This window comes from Austrofundulus limnaeus, unplaced genomic scaffold, assembly GCF_001266775.1.
Source record: "Austrofundulus limnaeus strain Quisiro unplaced genomic scaffold, Austrofundulus_limnaeus-1.0 Scaffold289, whole genome shotgun sequence".
NCBI classification, from domain to species: Eukaryota; Metazoa; Chordata; class Actinopteri; order Cyprinodontiformes; family Rivulidae; genus Austrofundulus; species Austrofundulus limnaeus.
Window position 1 is genome coordinate 58,854 of NW_013952691.1, and position 16,992 is coordinate 75,845.

Here is a 16,992-nt window from a genome sequence, read left to right on the forward strand (position 1 = left end):
CTATTCTTTTGAGGTTAAACAAATGTTCGTACTTAATTTCAATAAATTACAAGTTAAAAAGGGCATGGACATTTCTCTTTTTGTATTGAAAAAATATCAAACCGTGAGACTAAAATATTGAACCGAACCGAATTGTGAATTTTCTGTATCGTTGCAGCCCTAGTGTTCAAATTTTAAATTAAAATTCTAAACCAGACAGGCTTTCTGTGTTGGAAATTATGATCTGCAACAGCAAACCAAAACGGGCCATGGAAAATCTGCTACTTTTGTTTATAGAAACCTGCTGTGTACACTACACTTCCACAGCAGACCATTGAATCCTCAGGAGATTACATCCATCATCCCAATTGGTTTTATGTTCCCCCTTATTGCAGGGTGAAATTTGATTAGTCAGAAGATGGCACTGAGRAGAATCTGGTCTAGCAGATGGAGTTTAGGGGCAAAAAGATTGGGGGGGAAGGCAAGAGGACATAAAATAATTTACAGTACATAAGCCCTAATCTSTGCCTCTTCTTGTCCTCTCTCTGCACCAGGTGGAGCGAACAACAGCTCGGACACAGAGAGCTTGCCCTCTCCACACTCCTCTGAGGACAGCAAGGCTAAAGACGAAGGCTCGAGCCGGCCGAAGGGCAACTCCAACGCAGCGGACAAGGAGGAGGCCCAGCCAGACATGGGCCAGGCAGAGGATGAGAAGCCTCCTGTCAAAGAGGAGGCAGCAGAGTCAGCCATTAAAGAGGAGATAAAAACTGAGACAGGGGAGCCCAACAAAGAGCAGCCGCAGCCAGTTTCACCCAACAATACCACAGATAAGAGACTGCCAGCAGCAGAAAAGGCAGAAGTCAAAAGCAGCACCAAGAGTTCCAAGAAAGATCACTCAACCAAAACGGGTTTGCATGGGGACAGCGACTCTAGTGCCACTTGCAGCGCTGACGAAGTGGAGGAGACAGACACTGTAGACAAGAACAGGTCAGTACTCTTAGGTGTAGCTTCTTTTACATATTATTTTTTAAACTAATATTATTATCTCTTTACATTTAAAAGAAGTGACATCCAACTAATTTTTTACTTTGCTGATTATTTGTATYAAAGGGCTGTTTCTTTTTTATTTATTTATTCGTCTGGGTGTCCTACTTCACTGGTCTACCACAGCAAACATGACAAAACAAAGCACAGAGGGTTTTGAAGTGGTATTAGTTGCCTAGCTACACTGTACGTCCGCAAAACCATATTTGTCAAGCCACGTGTGTGTGTGTGTGTGTGTGTGTGTGTGTGTGTGTGTGTGTGTGTGCGCGCACCTACTACAGGTTGTTCTTTCCTATCAAACAGGGATTTTATTTGCACTTTGCATGAATGAAACATATATTTACCATTAGTATATGTTGTGTGTGTCTGTGAATGAGGCCAGAACAAATGGGTGTCAAAGTGCGTGGGAGGAGTGATTAGTCCTGTTAGCACAGTGTTTGTTCAATTTTTTTTCCATGACAGCAGACTGCATGTACTGGCAGAGCTGAGGGAAATGTTGCCCTCTGTGCCAAATCAAACAAATGGAGGGAGGAGTGTATGTGTGTGYGCGTGCGTGTGTGTGTGTTACTAAATAATGTTGTGCTGTGTGCATGAAAGCGTGCCTTTTTGATTCTGTGTATGTTGTGTTTCAGCAAATTTAAGGCAGTGTTTTTTTTTTTTACTTTATACACACACAAATACATTTTTCATTCCAAAATCTGAATAATAGCTTACTTACAACATGTCTACATTGAACCAGCTTTAAAATAATTAGTCTAGTATGTATCAACAAAGCTTGAATTGAGATAAATCTGAAATTTAATTGACTTTAATTGCATTTAATTGTAGTCGTGTTGAATTATTTAGTTGGTCACACAGAGGGTGGGATTTGTGTTTYATTTATGCAACGCAGTAAGAGTCATGCATAGTAGCTATATGTTTTATAGTAAATGGTAAAGTTGGCGGTGCTGGTCCGTTTAAATAGCTTACATTGTAACAGGTTACTGTAGCTGTAGTGGTAGTCACATCATCCACGTAGCAGTTAATTTAAGAAAACACACTTAAGATAATTCCAGGTAATGATGGGAAAGAAGAAAAGCTCATAACACCGGGCTACTTCAGAACAGTTTCCATTTTATAAAATTATTTCTGAAGAAAGGCACCTGGTATCAGCGCTTTAATTTATCCCACTTCGTGCACTTAAGGATRGGAACAGTCATCATGTGGGCTTTTATCACAATCTGCACTTTTCTTGCTACTTTCACCACTTTACTTTTACAATGGATTGTTACACTGAGTTTCAGATAGTCAAAGCAAACACTAGGCAATTTGTGGACCTTTTTAAATGATGAAGTATGTCATCTGTTTGTAAACACAGTAAACAGGAAATGTTGGCCCATCCATCAGTCTCCTCTTCACCACTACTATGTTTGCGTTTGCAGAATTTCTTCTCCACGGCCCAGCTTGCTGAACTACACTCATGACGGGGTCATTTCATCCCCACTACAGAAGCCCATGGATCTCAAACAGCTCAAACAGAGGGCTGCCACTATACCACCTATTGTAAGTTATTCTGTTGGCTCTCATTGGATTAATAATTTTTTTTACTGTATACATAAATAAATRCTTGAAAAGAACCACTCTCAACCTTTTATATGTTTGGGAATTATCACTCATTGTTATGACACAGCTCTGTTGAATCAGGGTTCCCAGCGACTCTGAAAACCAAGGAAAAACCTGGAAAATGACTTTCACTTTTTCTAGACAGAGAATAAAACAAAAAAAGGGAAAACTCAGGATATTTTAGCACTTATACGCTGATTAAGATATTTGTTTCTGAGATTTAGGTGTGTAAATATATTCTAGTATTCTCATTCATGTACTGCTTCCACCAAGTACATAGTACATACATCCTTACTGATTGCCTAAGGTGGCTTTTTAGTAACTGAAGTTTTGCAATATAAATATTTATTAGGATTGATTGTCTTTTGATTGTACTATAGACTACTCTATACTTGCTGTCATCTCTGAATGTGACTGATTTCTGGAAACTAAAAAGCCTGAAATACATCATGGACTGCTGGGAACCCTGTTAATGAATGCACACCTTACTCACTTTTTGTTGACAGTGGTTATCTATACTGTCCACATCTCTGTGTTGACAGAGACAACGGTGCAGCAGGTGAAATTGTGAAATCATACATGTCTAAGCCAACCAGATGGACGATGATAAACGGAAGACGAAATAAGAAGCCGGGGATTAGTGAAATGTTAGCTAAACAAGAAATAAGAGCTGCATCTTTCCTATCATGTTGATCAGATACTGTGTGTGGCTAACCATATGTCGATGCCTGACAGGAGCAGGTTTCTGTTATGTCTGTTGCATGTATGTAACCCTGATATTTCTGTCTTCTTTCTGTGCAAAGACACCAGAGGCCTCGGCGCAGGGCAGTCAGCGGAGTGGGAAGGCTCTGCAGCCCCACCACGCCCTGGCTCTGTACCAAGAACAGATCAGTGTGGCTCATGGGGAGTCCTCTCAGGAAGTCAAACAACTGCAGCAGCTTTCAGGCCAGCCAGGCAAACAGCAGCCTTACACCCCTCAGGCAGACAGAGACCGAGAGGCTCTTATCAGCACCAGCCCTCGCATTCGCTCTCGTAGCCCCTCCACCAGCGAAAAAGATGGTATGCTTCGATTGCCTCATAGGCTCATTTAGTTGGTACAGTTATCCCTGAGATCCCTAGTACGTCTGCATGACCTGATACATTGGGTCTTTTTTTAAAAAAGGATTGTTTAATACCAAATAAGATTTAAAAAAGCCTGCAGCTTTAGRTGCATTTGATCTAGTTTTACTTAGTAAGTCTTTTCTACAAGCTCTGACCTTGAGTCTCTTCTCTGGTGTTTAGGGTTTTTAAGTGTTTCTAGGACACTTGCTGCGAGGAAGCTGATAAATGTCCTGGTATTGCTGTTGACCCAGAAGGGAATATAAAGTCTAGTTCAGTGGACTTACTGTAAGCTTGTGGAATGTGAATCTCTTGAGAGCACAATGTGAGACTTTTCAGCAGTCCAGACAAAGAGAGGTGTTTTCTTACCAACTGGGAGCAGAACCTTATTAAACTCTTATTTTAGTCATTTCAGGGAAAATAAAAATACTGAAAAAAGCTATTAATTCTTCACAAAGTAGCTGCTTTAGATATATACTAAAGCTACAGTTCATTAACATGTGATTGCAGGTGAGGTGTTTATGTAACTCATATTTTAGTAAAAAGAAAAGTTCATTTTCCACTGGATTTGCCAGGTAAAGATGTAGCCATTGTTCYGCCTGAAGAGATTGAGTAGGTTCACTTATTACTTCTTATGGTGACCCTTTAGGCACAAAAGTGTCATTACAATCCCTTCCAGTCTTTACTAATGCAGTTTAAATGAAATGTTAGCAGTGGGTTTTGTATCGGTTGGTCTGCTAATTTAGAGGTGAAACACTTTGTGTCTCCATCAGTGACGTAGACAACAGTGAATTTGTTAAATAAAACGTTCATCTACAAAATGAAATTGTAGTCTGGAAGTTACACTTATATAAATAATCAGATGAAGTATAGTTTGTTGTTATTTATGGTCCTGACTTCCTCCGTGTCTTGATGTTGCAGAAAAATCTCAAGCTTTCTCTCCACACGGTGAAGCCAAGAAGCAGGCACTGGGTCCTGATGACCCTCGCACCTCAAACTGGGCTCGTCCAACTCTCTCTCCGTACCCCGTGTCCTCTCGAGACATGGCCAAGATGAGTCACGATCAGCACCCGCTCCACAGTGAGAAATCTTTTCTGTATTTCTGTCTTTCTAATCTTCCCGCAGTTCATCATCAAAACAAAACTATTTTTTGACATTAAGTGCTTCTTAAACCATTATTATTTAGTTTTATTTAACTCTCCTAAACACAATGTGTTTTTTTTTTCTTCTAGCGTTTCAGCACAGCCACGGCATACTCGCTGGTCTGCCACCAGATAGTGTGAGGCTACCTGCAGTGAGACCCCTGACGATGCCAGAACCTCCGCCTCTTATTTCCTCATCCAAGCCAGGAGGCTCCATCACACAGGTATATCACTAACACATAAAATAATCATTTAAAGTTGTCATAAGTTAGTATTAGTGGCACACTTGAATACTGTATTTAAAATGTTAAAACACCAAGTAAAAAGAACTGAATTTAACAAGTTAATAACTAGTATTGTACTATCATTTTTTAATTCAATGGTTGTTTGTTTTGTTAATTTTTTTATTAGGGCACTCCTGTACAGTTACACAGTCCAGCTCATGGTATGGACCATTCAAAGATACCTCCAGCACCGATGGGGATGTCTTGGATAGAGAAGAAAGTTGGTAAGTAAAATTGGCTGGGGGAGTATCAGTACACAGTTCAGATTGTTTTTCTTCATTATCTGAAACTGGAATCATGTCACTATAGACTTGTCCATCTAATGATTGTCTCTGTGCCGTGTGTGTGTGCCTTTTTTGTTTGTTTGTTTTCCATCCTGTAATGTGTCAAACAGCAGGTAATTCACCTGTGGTGAAGCGTGAGCAGCTGTCCCCTCACAGTTCCTCCTCCCTGGCAGATAACCTGTCATCCCAGGGGCCACCTCATGATACTTCAGGACGTGGTGGGCKCTTCAGCTTTTCCCCTCATTGTTTCAGTTTCATAAACAGATCCGTGTTATCTGAGCTCTGTTTTTATCTTAAGAGTAAAGAGTAAAACCAAGATATTCTGGCAAATAATCATGTTTTTGTCATAAMTATAGATGTTGAGTATCATTAAACTGAGTCTTTTTATTTTTGAATGCACTTTGAAAATATTTACTTTCTTGTTTAGTAACTTGGTAGTTTCTCAGTAACCCAGACTAGATCTAGAACTCAGCTTAAAACAGTYGTGTCTTTAGTTCTCTGAAGCCCATCTAATCTAACAGCATCAGAGGATGTGAAAATTAAACAAATCGYCCAGTTATATTTATGAGGCGGGTCGACAGACACTGGAGCTTTTTAAAAACTGTGATAATCTCCGGTGGTGCTTCTGCAGGATTTATTTATGTATCTTTTGACTCTTCATTTTGTTCCTTTTTGAGACAGTTTCTTACGTGTAAATTTTCTTCCTTCTAGCTGTCCAAGGAGGAAGTATCACTAAGGGCTTACCAGGGACCAGAATCACTGCAGATTCTGCAATTTCCTACCGAGGSGGCTCCATTACACAGGTAAGTTCAACCAGCACTCTTTTGTTTTCCCCAGACTTTTTCTTTTCGTTCTTAAATTGAACCATCTGTCTTTTCTTTTCTGACAGTTTCTATTCAGGATTTAGGAATAGTCTKATTTGTTTGTAGTTTTTTTCTTAACCAGTTTTTGTGAAGATTTCCAGTGAATTGTACACATGCTTTTATTCCCACTCGACCTATGTGAGGTTAATTTAAAAATTCCATGCTTAAGAAACAAAAAAACTTTAAATCCAAATGCCTTATAACCCTAAAAGTTAAAATGATTTTAGCCTTGCTGTACTTTAGTTGTTCCTTTATTGATCTAGAATATCTACAGAATACTACTGCTGCTTTTGATGAGGCAAACCTTGTGCATAAGGGCTACAAATATTCTGCTGACAATGTGCAAGTTTGAGTAGTGTGTTACAACACAGTAGTTATCTTCCTTTTTCATTATGAAAACCTCTCAGTGTCACTTAATTTATGCAAATAGACAACAACAACAATCATATCTGTAAGTTTAGAACAGCACTCATTCTAGTTTAATTATATTTTGTTTTTTRTGTTTACTCACGTTACACTTCTGGGTGTGAATCCTACGGTTAACATGATTTACCCAAGGTTGATTACCCAACAACTGAGGCTGAACTGAAACCAACCCTGTAAACTGTGTTAAGGTTCATGCTATCACACAGACAGACTACAAACTCCTCCGCGTTTACTGATGGTTTACTCTAGTTTTCCAAAAATTGATGCAATCGTTGGCCCCTGAGCACTCAACACAGAGCACTCAATGTAACAGCTTATTTGCAAATGAGTTTTGCACCTATGATGAAAGAGCGTAGCAGAGCTTTTGAGAGGTCATGAGGCAAATGAAGTGCTGTGGCTGCTGGATTTCCGTGGCTGTGTGACATAACCACGGCTCTGAATGGCACTGTTGCCCTAGCAACAGGTACACACTGTACCGCATCTGTTCCCTCTTTTATTTATCTGTGTACTTTAGATGCTGGCTAAACACAGCCACTGATATGCCCACTCTAATTTCACATCCAACTGGCATAGAAGCAAAAACATAAACTGAGTAGGCCATCGTCCCACCTTCAACAGGAGTAAAAGGACAGAGAAGTGAATGTTATGGTGTAATCTGTTATTGTTTGATCACTCAGAGATGGCAGCGTTACAGAGTTCAGATGATGTAAACAGACCTTTCCCATCTCCTTTAGGTAAACACTTCTTGGAAAAGCTGCAACCAACAGAAGTGTCCTCTTAGCCACACTTAGTCTCCTCCTAACCAATGGCTGTAGAGATATACACAGAGTAAAGTGATGTGACTCAGGTTTTAAAAGAAAGCTGCTTTGTTTCCTGCTGCTTGCAAATTAAGCCTATTTTGCTTAAATTTTGCAAGTAGTTCAGCAGTTTTGTCAGTTTTTAAATATTGTTTTCTTAATTTATTTGTTCTTCGTTATATAGTAGTGTTGAGTACTTGAGATAGGTCTTGGTCTTAAGACCAGTCTCAAGACCACTTTTTGATGGTCTTGTCTCAGCCATTGAGGACTCTGGATTTTATTTCAAGACCACAGCTTTGGAAATATCACTAAATAACGAGAATGTTGTTGAATTTATTTGTTAACGTTCTTGTTTCATTCGATGTAAAACATACTGATTCAAATCCAAACCTGAGTCATGTATTTTTGTTTTGTTAGCCATGTCACCCATCCTCACCCCTGTTCACTCGCACACGACACTCCAAAAAAAGTGAGCAGTAGTTCTCAGGGAGCGAGATACGATGTCTGCAAAATCTTCAATAATACAGTTCGGCTACTAATATCATAAAGAATATATYTGTAAAACAATATCCAGAAGAAAGCAAACATTAGCTAATGTTGGCAGTCTGCCTCTGTGGCAAAATTATTTTCTCAGTCCTTTCAGATTTTGTCAWTATTAGCTCTCTCTAAGTTAGCTACATGTGTACAGAATACTCCATCTTTAACAGAACTGGTTTTCTTTTTTGTTTTGTTTTTGTTTTTTATGTTTTTTTCCTGGTCTTGGTCTTGACTCGGTCTCATCCTAAATGTCTTAGTCTTGTCTCAGTCTCAACACACTGTGGTCTTGACTTGGTCTTGGGTTAGGTGGTCTTAACTACAACACTATTGTATAGAGTAACACTGTTTTTAGGTGTTCTTTATTTTTCCTCCAGGAAAAGAACTCTAAATGGTTTCTACCATCAAAACACTTTTTTAAATCAATGTGTTCAGTTTCTTTGTCTCAGTTGCTTTGATGCTGCTTCTTGAACTCACATTTAGAAAAGTCGTCGGTTCAGCTTTTAATGGTTTGTTGTGCATGACTTAGCTAGAAATGATGACAAGCAGAGAGAAAGAAGTTTACTTCCTATTCAGCATTCAGAACTGGCACCATTCCACATACTTTTGATAGTCTGTATGCAAATCTGTCCTGGGCCACCTTGAACAATCATCTGACCTGACATGACTTGCAATTAGCAGAGTCATTGTGTAAGCTGCTCTACCAGTAAAAAAAAAAAAAAAGGAAATGAACAGAATAAACATTTTGTCAAAGCTGTTTGTGAAATCAGGCTCAGCTGTCGACCATTTTAAAGTTAAAAGTAGGAATCGTTTGAAAATATGTTAATTTAGTTGTTTTTCTGAGCAAAATGTAATAAACTAAATACTGGAATCTGTTTCAATTAAGAACAGAGAAGGAGAGAGCATTTTGTTTGGGTTTTAGATAAATGGTTTACAAAGAAACTTGATAAGTGTGTGTTCTCTGTAGTTTTATGTTTGTTTTGATTCATTTTGGAGCTGATTGTATACTTTGTGGTCACTTTACCTGAGCTTTCCAACATGTTCATGTGCACTTTGTTGCAATACTCTTCACAGTTAGGTTGTGTAGAAAACAGCTGCTCGTGCGCTATTAGATGTTTTACTGTGGTGGAGTAAAAGGGCACCATGCATCAAGTTACATGGGCACTTCTCAGTGTTCGGCCCTGAATGGTTTGTAAAGAGAGATGGTAAAATGAATGCTGCAAAATACAGAAAAATCCTGAAGGACAATCTGATGCTGCCTGCAAGAACTACGGCTYGGGAGATTTATTTTCTCTGAAGACAAATCTCAGTTTTGCAGATCTGATTTTTGTTGTAWGCTTTGGGTCATTATCCACACAGACTCAGCGTGCTGGGAAGGCAGCCAGAGGTGCTTTTACTAAATACTCTGAATGGGTGAATATATATGCAATTACTTATTGTACATTAGATATTTGTATTTAATTAGTATTACTCTGTAGAAATTTTATTTAACTTTGACAGTCTAGGTTTTTTTATTTCAGAAATGCTCATTTTTTTATTGACCATAGTTGATTTATGACAACAGCACAGACTTAGTTCTTTTTCTTTGTAAAGTTTTTTTTTTCCTTTTGTGTTGTTCAAGATAAGTTGATTGTTTTCAAAGGAGTCCACAGTTCAGCATTGACTTGCTCAAAAACTGTAGAGTCATCTGAACATGTCTGTAGATGACAGGACTCTGAGTTGTACTTGAAGTCTGTAATGTACCAAGCTGGAGAGGAATGATGGTACAATCCTCTGCAGTTCTGCTGTTCACCACACAGAGGTATGCCTCATAGCCAGGTGCAAAGGCTTTCAAAGAAATCAGTTATTTTCTGAGAAGAAAGCTCAATCATTGTTTGGCATTTCTATAAAMAGGTGTTTAGATAAAAGATGTAAATTGCCTCTCATTCAATTCTCTCATTATCCCAGGGGACACCAGCAGAGGGGCTGTATAAGGGAATTATAACTCGTCTAATCACAGAGGACAGTACCAGCAGAGCTGAGAGGGAGCGGGAAGGTCTTGTGCTCTTTGAAAGCAACAGAGGACACATCGTCTCTTATGATCGTGAGTAAATCAGCCATACTAACATGTGATAAAAGTATGGTTTCCAGCTGAACTTTCAAGCATCATACTGCATGTTGACTTGTTCATTGGTTTAACTGGTGGGTCTCTCCACTTAAAAACATTTTCTTTAATTTTAGGTCAACCGTCTCAGACTTCCAAAGATGAAGGCAGAGGCTCAGGGCAGTCTGGGGAAATCCTTGGTCTGAAGCGTTCATACGATGTCATGGAGGGAACCAGAAGGTTGCAGATGAGGGACTCGCTGTCTGCTGCCAATTGTGAAGGTAAGAGATGATTCAACTTCATTAATTTTTTTTTTCAATTCAAAAAAATCATTCATTTCATAAAAAATAACTATATACAATAGAAAACAAAGAAAATACGCAAATCAAAAATCTAAATAAAATGAAATGAAAGGTAGCAGAAGAAGAATAAATGTTATGTCTGCCCCTTTTATCCCCAGAACATATACAAACGAAACATATTTTACAAAACAATACTAAATAAAAATAAAAACAACAATTCATATAGCTTCAGATTTTACTTTTCTATATACCTTCAAGAAACTAGCTTTTACCTGTCTCTTAAATATATACAAAGATCTGGCATTTTTAAGATCATGCTCCAGACCATTCCACAATCCTATACCCTGGATTAAAGTACATCTTTCTCTCAAGCAATTACAAAAATATGGCTTCACAAACATTTCCATCCCCTTACAATAATAACAACTGTCTCTCTTAACAAAATTTGCCTGAATGTTGGAAGGTAATAAGTTTCTGTGAGCCTTGTACATAAACAGTAAAATATTATCATCAACCAAATCATAGAATTTCAAAATTTTCTGTTTGTAAAATTATGTATTTGATGGATGGTTGTAATCTTTTCTCGCAATAATTCTTATGGCTCTTTTCTGTAAAACAAAAATTGGATTTGTAATTGTTTTGCAAGCTTTACCCCTGATTTCAATACAGTAAATTAAATGTGGAACAATTATTGAATTGTACAACACAAGCAGAGCCTTGTCATTAAATAACTCCTTGACTTTATACAGTGCTCCCAATAGATTTAGATATTTTGGTTCTTAAATAATGTATGTGAGGTCTCCATGTCAGCTTGTCATCAATGATGACACCCAGAAATTTTACCTCACTGACTTTACAGATCTCAATACCATCTACTTTAAATGAAAAATCAACAGTGTTTTCCCATTACTAAATATCATGTAATTTGTTTTATCCAAATTTAATGACAATTTGTTTTGTTKAAACCAATTTTGAATTTTCTCAAATTCTTTCTGTACCATCTCAAACATATTTTCTATATCTTTACCTATACAAAAAATGTATCATCAGCAAATAAAACACATTTGAAAAGTCCTGACACATATATTAAGTCATTTACATAAAAAAATAAATAACTTAAGTCCCAGTACAGAACCTTGAGGGACTCCACATGTGATATTACGAAGTTTAGATCTTACACCATTTATTTGTACTAACTGTTTCCTATCTTTCAAATAACTAGATACTCATTGTAGTGCTGACCCTCTAATACCATACTTACTTAAATTTTCAAGAAGAATACTGTGATCATTTGTGTCAAATGCTTTCTTTAAATCTACATAAACACTTACATAGTACTGTTTTTGATCGATAGCAGTTATTTGTTCCATAAATTCCATAAGAGCCATTGTTGTGGAATTAAACACTGTTTGTCACATTTTATCAATTAAATATATTCACAGCAGTCCAAAATTTCACTTCTCCTTCCTTTAACCTCTGTCAGGTCTGATTGGTCGAGCCATGCCTCATGATCGAGACAGTCCACATCACACACCTTACAAAGATGCTCATCACATCCGAGGCTCCATCTCACAAGGTAGAATGCTTCAAAATGTATCATGAACTTCCAGTTTCTTATGAATTGTTTTACATAGAACGGTAGTCACTAATTTTCCAATTTCAGGTATACCTCGTCATCTCGACCATGCGGATGGTTATATGAGGAGGGAACCAAAGATGAAGCGAGACCCCTCTCCACCTCATGAGGTCGGTTCGTTTTCTGACCCAATGAAAAGTAGAGAGACCATTGTGCCCACTGTGAAGGAGGATAGACGCTCCATCCACCTCATTCCAAGGACTGAGCCCAGACCGCCTTCCAAGGAGGGACTCATAGCATCGGTATACACTTAATTGCATGACATATAGAAAAAAATTAACTCAGCAGTGATGTTTAACTGAATATTTTCTGTAAACTTGTGAAGCAGGATGCAGCTGGTTCAGCGAAACGCCACGATGTACGTTCCATTATTGCGAGTTCACCACGTTCCCACCACAGTTCGGCCTCCCACCTGGACATGCGCTCTGAGAGAGGTCGATATGAGGAGGTGCCTAAAGGGCGGCCCAGTGCGGTGGTCAGCACAGCAAGTCCTATGGCCCGCTCCTCTCCGCTTACCTTGGGGTCAGAGCAGGGAGGCAAAGCCCATCACAGCCCAATGGGCTACGAGGACAAAAGCAGCCTGAGGGCTTCTTATCTTGGACCTTCACATCGTGGCTCCCCTCTGCCCAGGGAGACGAGCCAAAGGCAGCATGAAGGTGTGTATGTCTCACACAACCCACACAGCAACGTGTTAAAGACTAAAGGAAGATCATCTGAAAAATCCAAAAGGAGATGAAACTAAATGTGAAAATGTTTTTAAATTATATCCCTACTTAAATACATTTTGGTGTAACTGATGTTACAGCGTGACAAAGTGAACACGTTACCTCATCTTCTAAAGTACAAGAAACTTATCGGTCTTTGTTTTTGTGACTCAGGTTCTGGAAAAAATCCTCCTCAAGAGCGTAAAGCCACACCGACACCCAGGGAAACGAGTGCCACCAAATCCCCCCTCTCTGGTGTGCCAGATCAACAAACCTACGAGCGTCTGCTGCAGGGCCTCGGAACTACAGACGTGATTCGCCAGATCCACTTAGGTAGTTTTGATCCTGCAGCCCTGCCCCGCGGAATTCCCATTGACCCAGGTACATCCCCAGTCCTGTTACCGTTGTCTTCTAAAACAAGGTTTTGCTTGAAAGAGAGACGCTGACTCTGTGTTGTTTTAAAGCTGCTGAAACATGAATATAACTTCTCCAACATAAAAGCAAGCATTTTTCTTGGAAATATGAAATCATTAAAGCTCTTTTTATTAGGGATGTCCCGATCAGATATTCAGTGTCTGGGGCAGATATGGCCATTTTTTGAAAAGTGGGTAGAATCAGATTTAGTCGTGATCGGGCCGATCCAGTTTTCACGACAGTTTTCAGCATCATCATGCTTTACAACTGCCGTTAAGAAGTCAAGACGCACACAAGTATGTAACCATGTCCACAGTGTGGGAACACTTTCCAATGGAAAACTGATGCTGAAACTGCATCTTGCAAAATCTGCAAACTGGATGTTTCTCGTGGTGGGAACAGCAGGGCTCGCTTTAATACTACCAACCTTGTCACTTGGAAAGAAATAAAGAAATTAAGCTATCGGATCGGTATCAGAAAGACTAATCATTAAAAATAATCAGATTGTATCGGGAGCCAAAAAAATCTGGATCGGGGACATCCCTACTTTTTATAGGAAGTAAATATTTCAGCACAGGAAAATAAAACTAAACATTAATTTGAATTGAAGTTGCTGCGCAGTTGATATATTTTTACCATGATTTTTTTCCTAATTTTTGTACTCTTCTTACACAGCCGCCTACTTCTTACCTCGCCACCTAGCTCCCAATCCGGCATACCCTCATCATTACCCCTACCTCATCCGTGGCTTTCCTGACACGGCAGCTCTGGATAACCGCCAGACTCTGCTCAACGACTACATCACCTCTCAGCAGATGCACCAGTGGCCCGCTGCCATGGTCCAGCGCTCAGACCTGCTGAGAGGCTTAGCTCCTCGAGACCAGCCACTTTCTCTGCCCGCCTACTCTGCAGCCCCACGTGGTAATTTTATTCTTATTCAACACACTCACTTTTTTTTGTGTTTCCTATACTTGAATCAGGTGTTTTATATTTGCAGATAGTTTGAGGTTACTTCTTACAGAACAACAGCAGTGTTCACATAGCCTGAGTTTGATCTGATAATCAGGGATGAAAACAAGCTGGACCTTGTCCTTTTTCTCATCGGGCTGTAGCTGAGTGGACCATATATGTTCACTGAGAGGCAGGCTGCAGAAAAAAAGTCAAAATGGCACATTTTTGTTCACACATAATACATAAAATCAATCAAATTGTCAATATTGCAAAGTGAGAGTTGTGTTTTTTTTTTACTTTAAATTGTAGTTTAATAAAAGAACAATCAGTGGTTAATGTTATGAATTTAATAATAGTTTGTGACAATGGCCAACAGTAACATAGTGGTCTGTGTTTATCTGCAATCAAAGCTGAGCACATCTTAGTCAGCTGTTTCTCAACTTTTCTCTTTCTTCTGCACCCCAGGAATCATCGACCTCTCTCAGGTGCCACATTTACCTGTCCTGGTCCCCCCTGCTGCAGGGACAGCTGGCTCCCCAATGGATCGCATCACTTACATCCCAGGAACAAGCGCCGCRTTCCCAGGCAGGCCTTACACCACCTCACCCATCTCCCCCAGTATGCCTCATTTATTACAAGTTTCTTGAGAATATTTGTTTGCGTTTTATTTTTCGTACATTGAGATTTCCGTCTCTTTTTTATCATCAGTTGGCTCCTCACACATAAACAAAGAGCGTGAGCGAGAAAGAGAACGAGACAGAGAGCGTGACAGAGAGAGGGACCGCTCGGAAAGGGATCGGGAAAGAGATCGAGATCGGGACAGAGACAGAGAGAAGGGAGGGTCTTCAGGAAACGTGGAACATGCCCCCATCTGGCGACCAGGTGTCAGAGAGATTTTATTTTGTCTTCATATTAGGAGTGTCGTCAACATACATGTGCTTTGAGGAAATGCTTCCTCTTTTATAGAGCTATATAATTCTGTGTTTTTCAGGTACAGAACACAGCTTGACTAGCAGCAGCAGCAGTGGACGATCTGCACCCCAACCATACATCCCCCAGCACTCCCCAGTGTCTCCTCGTACCCAGGAGAACTTGCAGCAGAGGCCAAGTGTCCTGCAAAATACTGGAAGTCTGTCTGAGCACCCATCTGTCTTACGGTAATTCACCAAAACAATTCTGCCACGTTTGCTAAAGCTGATTTATTCCAATGTTTGCCACAATAAATCACAGATTGCCATCTCTGTCTTTCATGGTTGGTGATTGTGCTGCCAGGCCCATGCCTTCAGGGTCATCCCGCTACCAAGTTTATCCTGGCTACCCACCTGCCATGGATTCTAATGTAGCCAAAGAGCCGCAGAGCCGCGATGGAGGCAAAGCCAGAGGAGGTCTTCCCAAACACATGCAAGGCCAGCACGGACCCTCCAGTAAATCTGACCCCAAGCTGCCCAGCCCCAGCCCTGGAGAAATATACCAGATTTCCCCGGTTCGGTTAGAGAAGCCGGATAACCCCACTGGCCGTGATGATATCAGCTCATCTAATAGAGAAAAGACTCAAAACAAACAGAGGCCTGTTCAGGATCCAGACGATGGGTCACTTGGTAAGACCACCATGAGTGCGGACAAGTTCATAAAMGCACTTATTAAGCAGCAAATTTCTTATGAAAAGGGGATACCAGAGATGGGTTTGCTTGTTGCCAGCAGCACCACTGATGGTAAGATGCTCTGGATCCCAGGGGTCCTCCTGATCACCCAGACCTTTCCTTCTTGTCAGTCTGTGGCCTACTACAAGCTGTGGTGATTGGCATTCTCAAATCAGCCCAGTTCATTTACATTTTTCTTCCACACTTTGTTGCTTTGATTCAGTTTTATTAGAGGCTTTTCTTCATAAACTTTAAAGACCACCAAGGGTGTCTTTTGGAGATTTTTTCATCTATCAAAATTGTACCAAACTGGCTTGAATAAAATTGGTTAGATTAGATTGGATTAGACTAGACTAGACTAGATTAGACTAGACCTTTATTGTCATTGTACAGAGCACAATGAAATTACAGTTCAGAACACCCATTCAGAAGAAGACAGAACATAAACATAGGAGAACAGGTACTCTGGGTCATGCAGCCACAGACCCTGCACAGAGCAAGGATCATCTTCATAAAGACATCATGAGGAGGCACAACCCTTAACAGAAAAACTAAAAACCACACAAGGGAAGATGAGGGGAAAAAACAAAACATCATATTATATCAGCAATGTGACACACTATGGTGTTTATAAAAAAAAACCCCGCATAGAGCACATTTATTAGCCAAGAGGAGTAAGTGAGTTTAGGGGGCCGTGTATCTGAAGCCATGAGTGTTGTATGCACTTGTGTGAAAATTTGGAAAATGAGCCTGAAGAATCCAGTCCCCAAAACCAGCACAGCCATAGTTCAGAATATTGATGTTAACTGTTCATTCTGTGCAGCCCTCAGCTTGCTCCAAGAACCAGATCAGACTGGGAAGTAGGGGGCAGACCCTCGGTCAACGTAAAAATCCAGGAGGATTTAGTCCAACAGCTCAAGGTCGTGTAGGAGAGCCAGATTCTGTAATCAGTTGTTTTGGGAACAGAAGAGCCAAACAGACAATAACAATTTTCCATCTGCTTTAATRTCTGCTGATACATCTCAAGGTGGTGAATCCAATCAGACAAATAATGTGGATAAATTCCACCGAGTCGAGCTATCAGCTTCTCCAAGATCAATTCCATCTGGCCAGCAAAGTCCAGGAACCACAGCCGGCCTGCAACCCTCAGTAGAACTGCATGCAGATAGAGTCCAGCTCGCTCAAGGCAAATGTCTCAGTGCTGATAGA

General features: G+C 40.0%; 1 protein-coding gene across 2 annotated transcripts in view; it reads left to right on the plus strand.

The window, feature by feature from the left end:
- The window catches only part of ncor2 (nuclear receptor corepressor 2), an 80,489-nt gene that overhangs the window by 51,671 nt on the left and 11,826 nt on the right, over positions 1-16,992 (plus strand). Inside the window, exons 20-38 of one of the 2 annotated variants that reach the window (XM_014021352.1) lie at positions 534-966; positions 2,445-2,565; positions 3,429-3,684; positions 4,645-4,803; positions 4,956-5,089; positions 5,277-5,373; positions 5,544-5,651; positions 6,145-6,236; positions 10,001-10,136; positions 10,274-10,417; positions 11,922-12,014; positions 12,102-12,316; positions 12,403-12,730; positions 12,953-13,159; positions 13,868-14,113; positions 14,609-14,761; positions 14,852-15,025; positions 15,135-15,300; positions 15,416-15,741. In XM_014021352.1, coding sequence (XP_013876806.1) covers positions 534-966; positions 2,445-2,565; positions 3,429-3,684; positions 4,645-4,803; positions 4,956-5,089; positions 5,277-5,373; positions 5,544-5,651; positions 6,145-6,236; positions 10,001-10,136; positions 10,274-10,417; positions 11,922-12,014; positions 12,102-12,316; positions 12,403-12,730; positions 12,953-13,159; positions 13,868-14,113; positions 14,609-14,761; positions 14,852-15,025; positions 15,135-15,300; positions 15,416-15,741 — 3,588 coding nt within the window. Of the gene's footprint in view, positions 1-533; positions 967-2,444; positions 2,566-3,428; positions 3,685-4,644; positions 4,804-4,955; positions 5,090-5,276; positions 5,374-5,543; positions 5,652-6,144; positions 6,237-10,000; positions 10,137-10,273; positions 10,418-11,921; positions 12,015-12,101; positions 12,317-12,399; positions 12,731-12,952; positions 13,160-13,867; positions 14,114-14,608; positions 14,762-14,851; positions 15,026-15,134; positions 15,301-15,415; positions 15,742-16,992 lie in introns of both variants that reach the window. The other variant, XM_014021351.1, reaches the window with a different exon arrangement.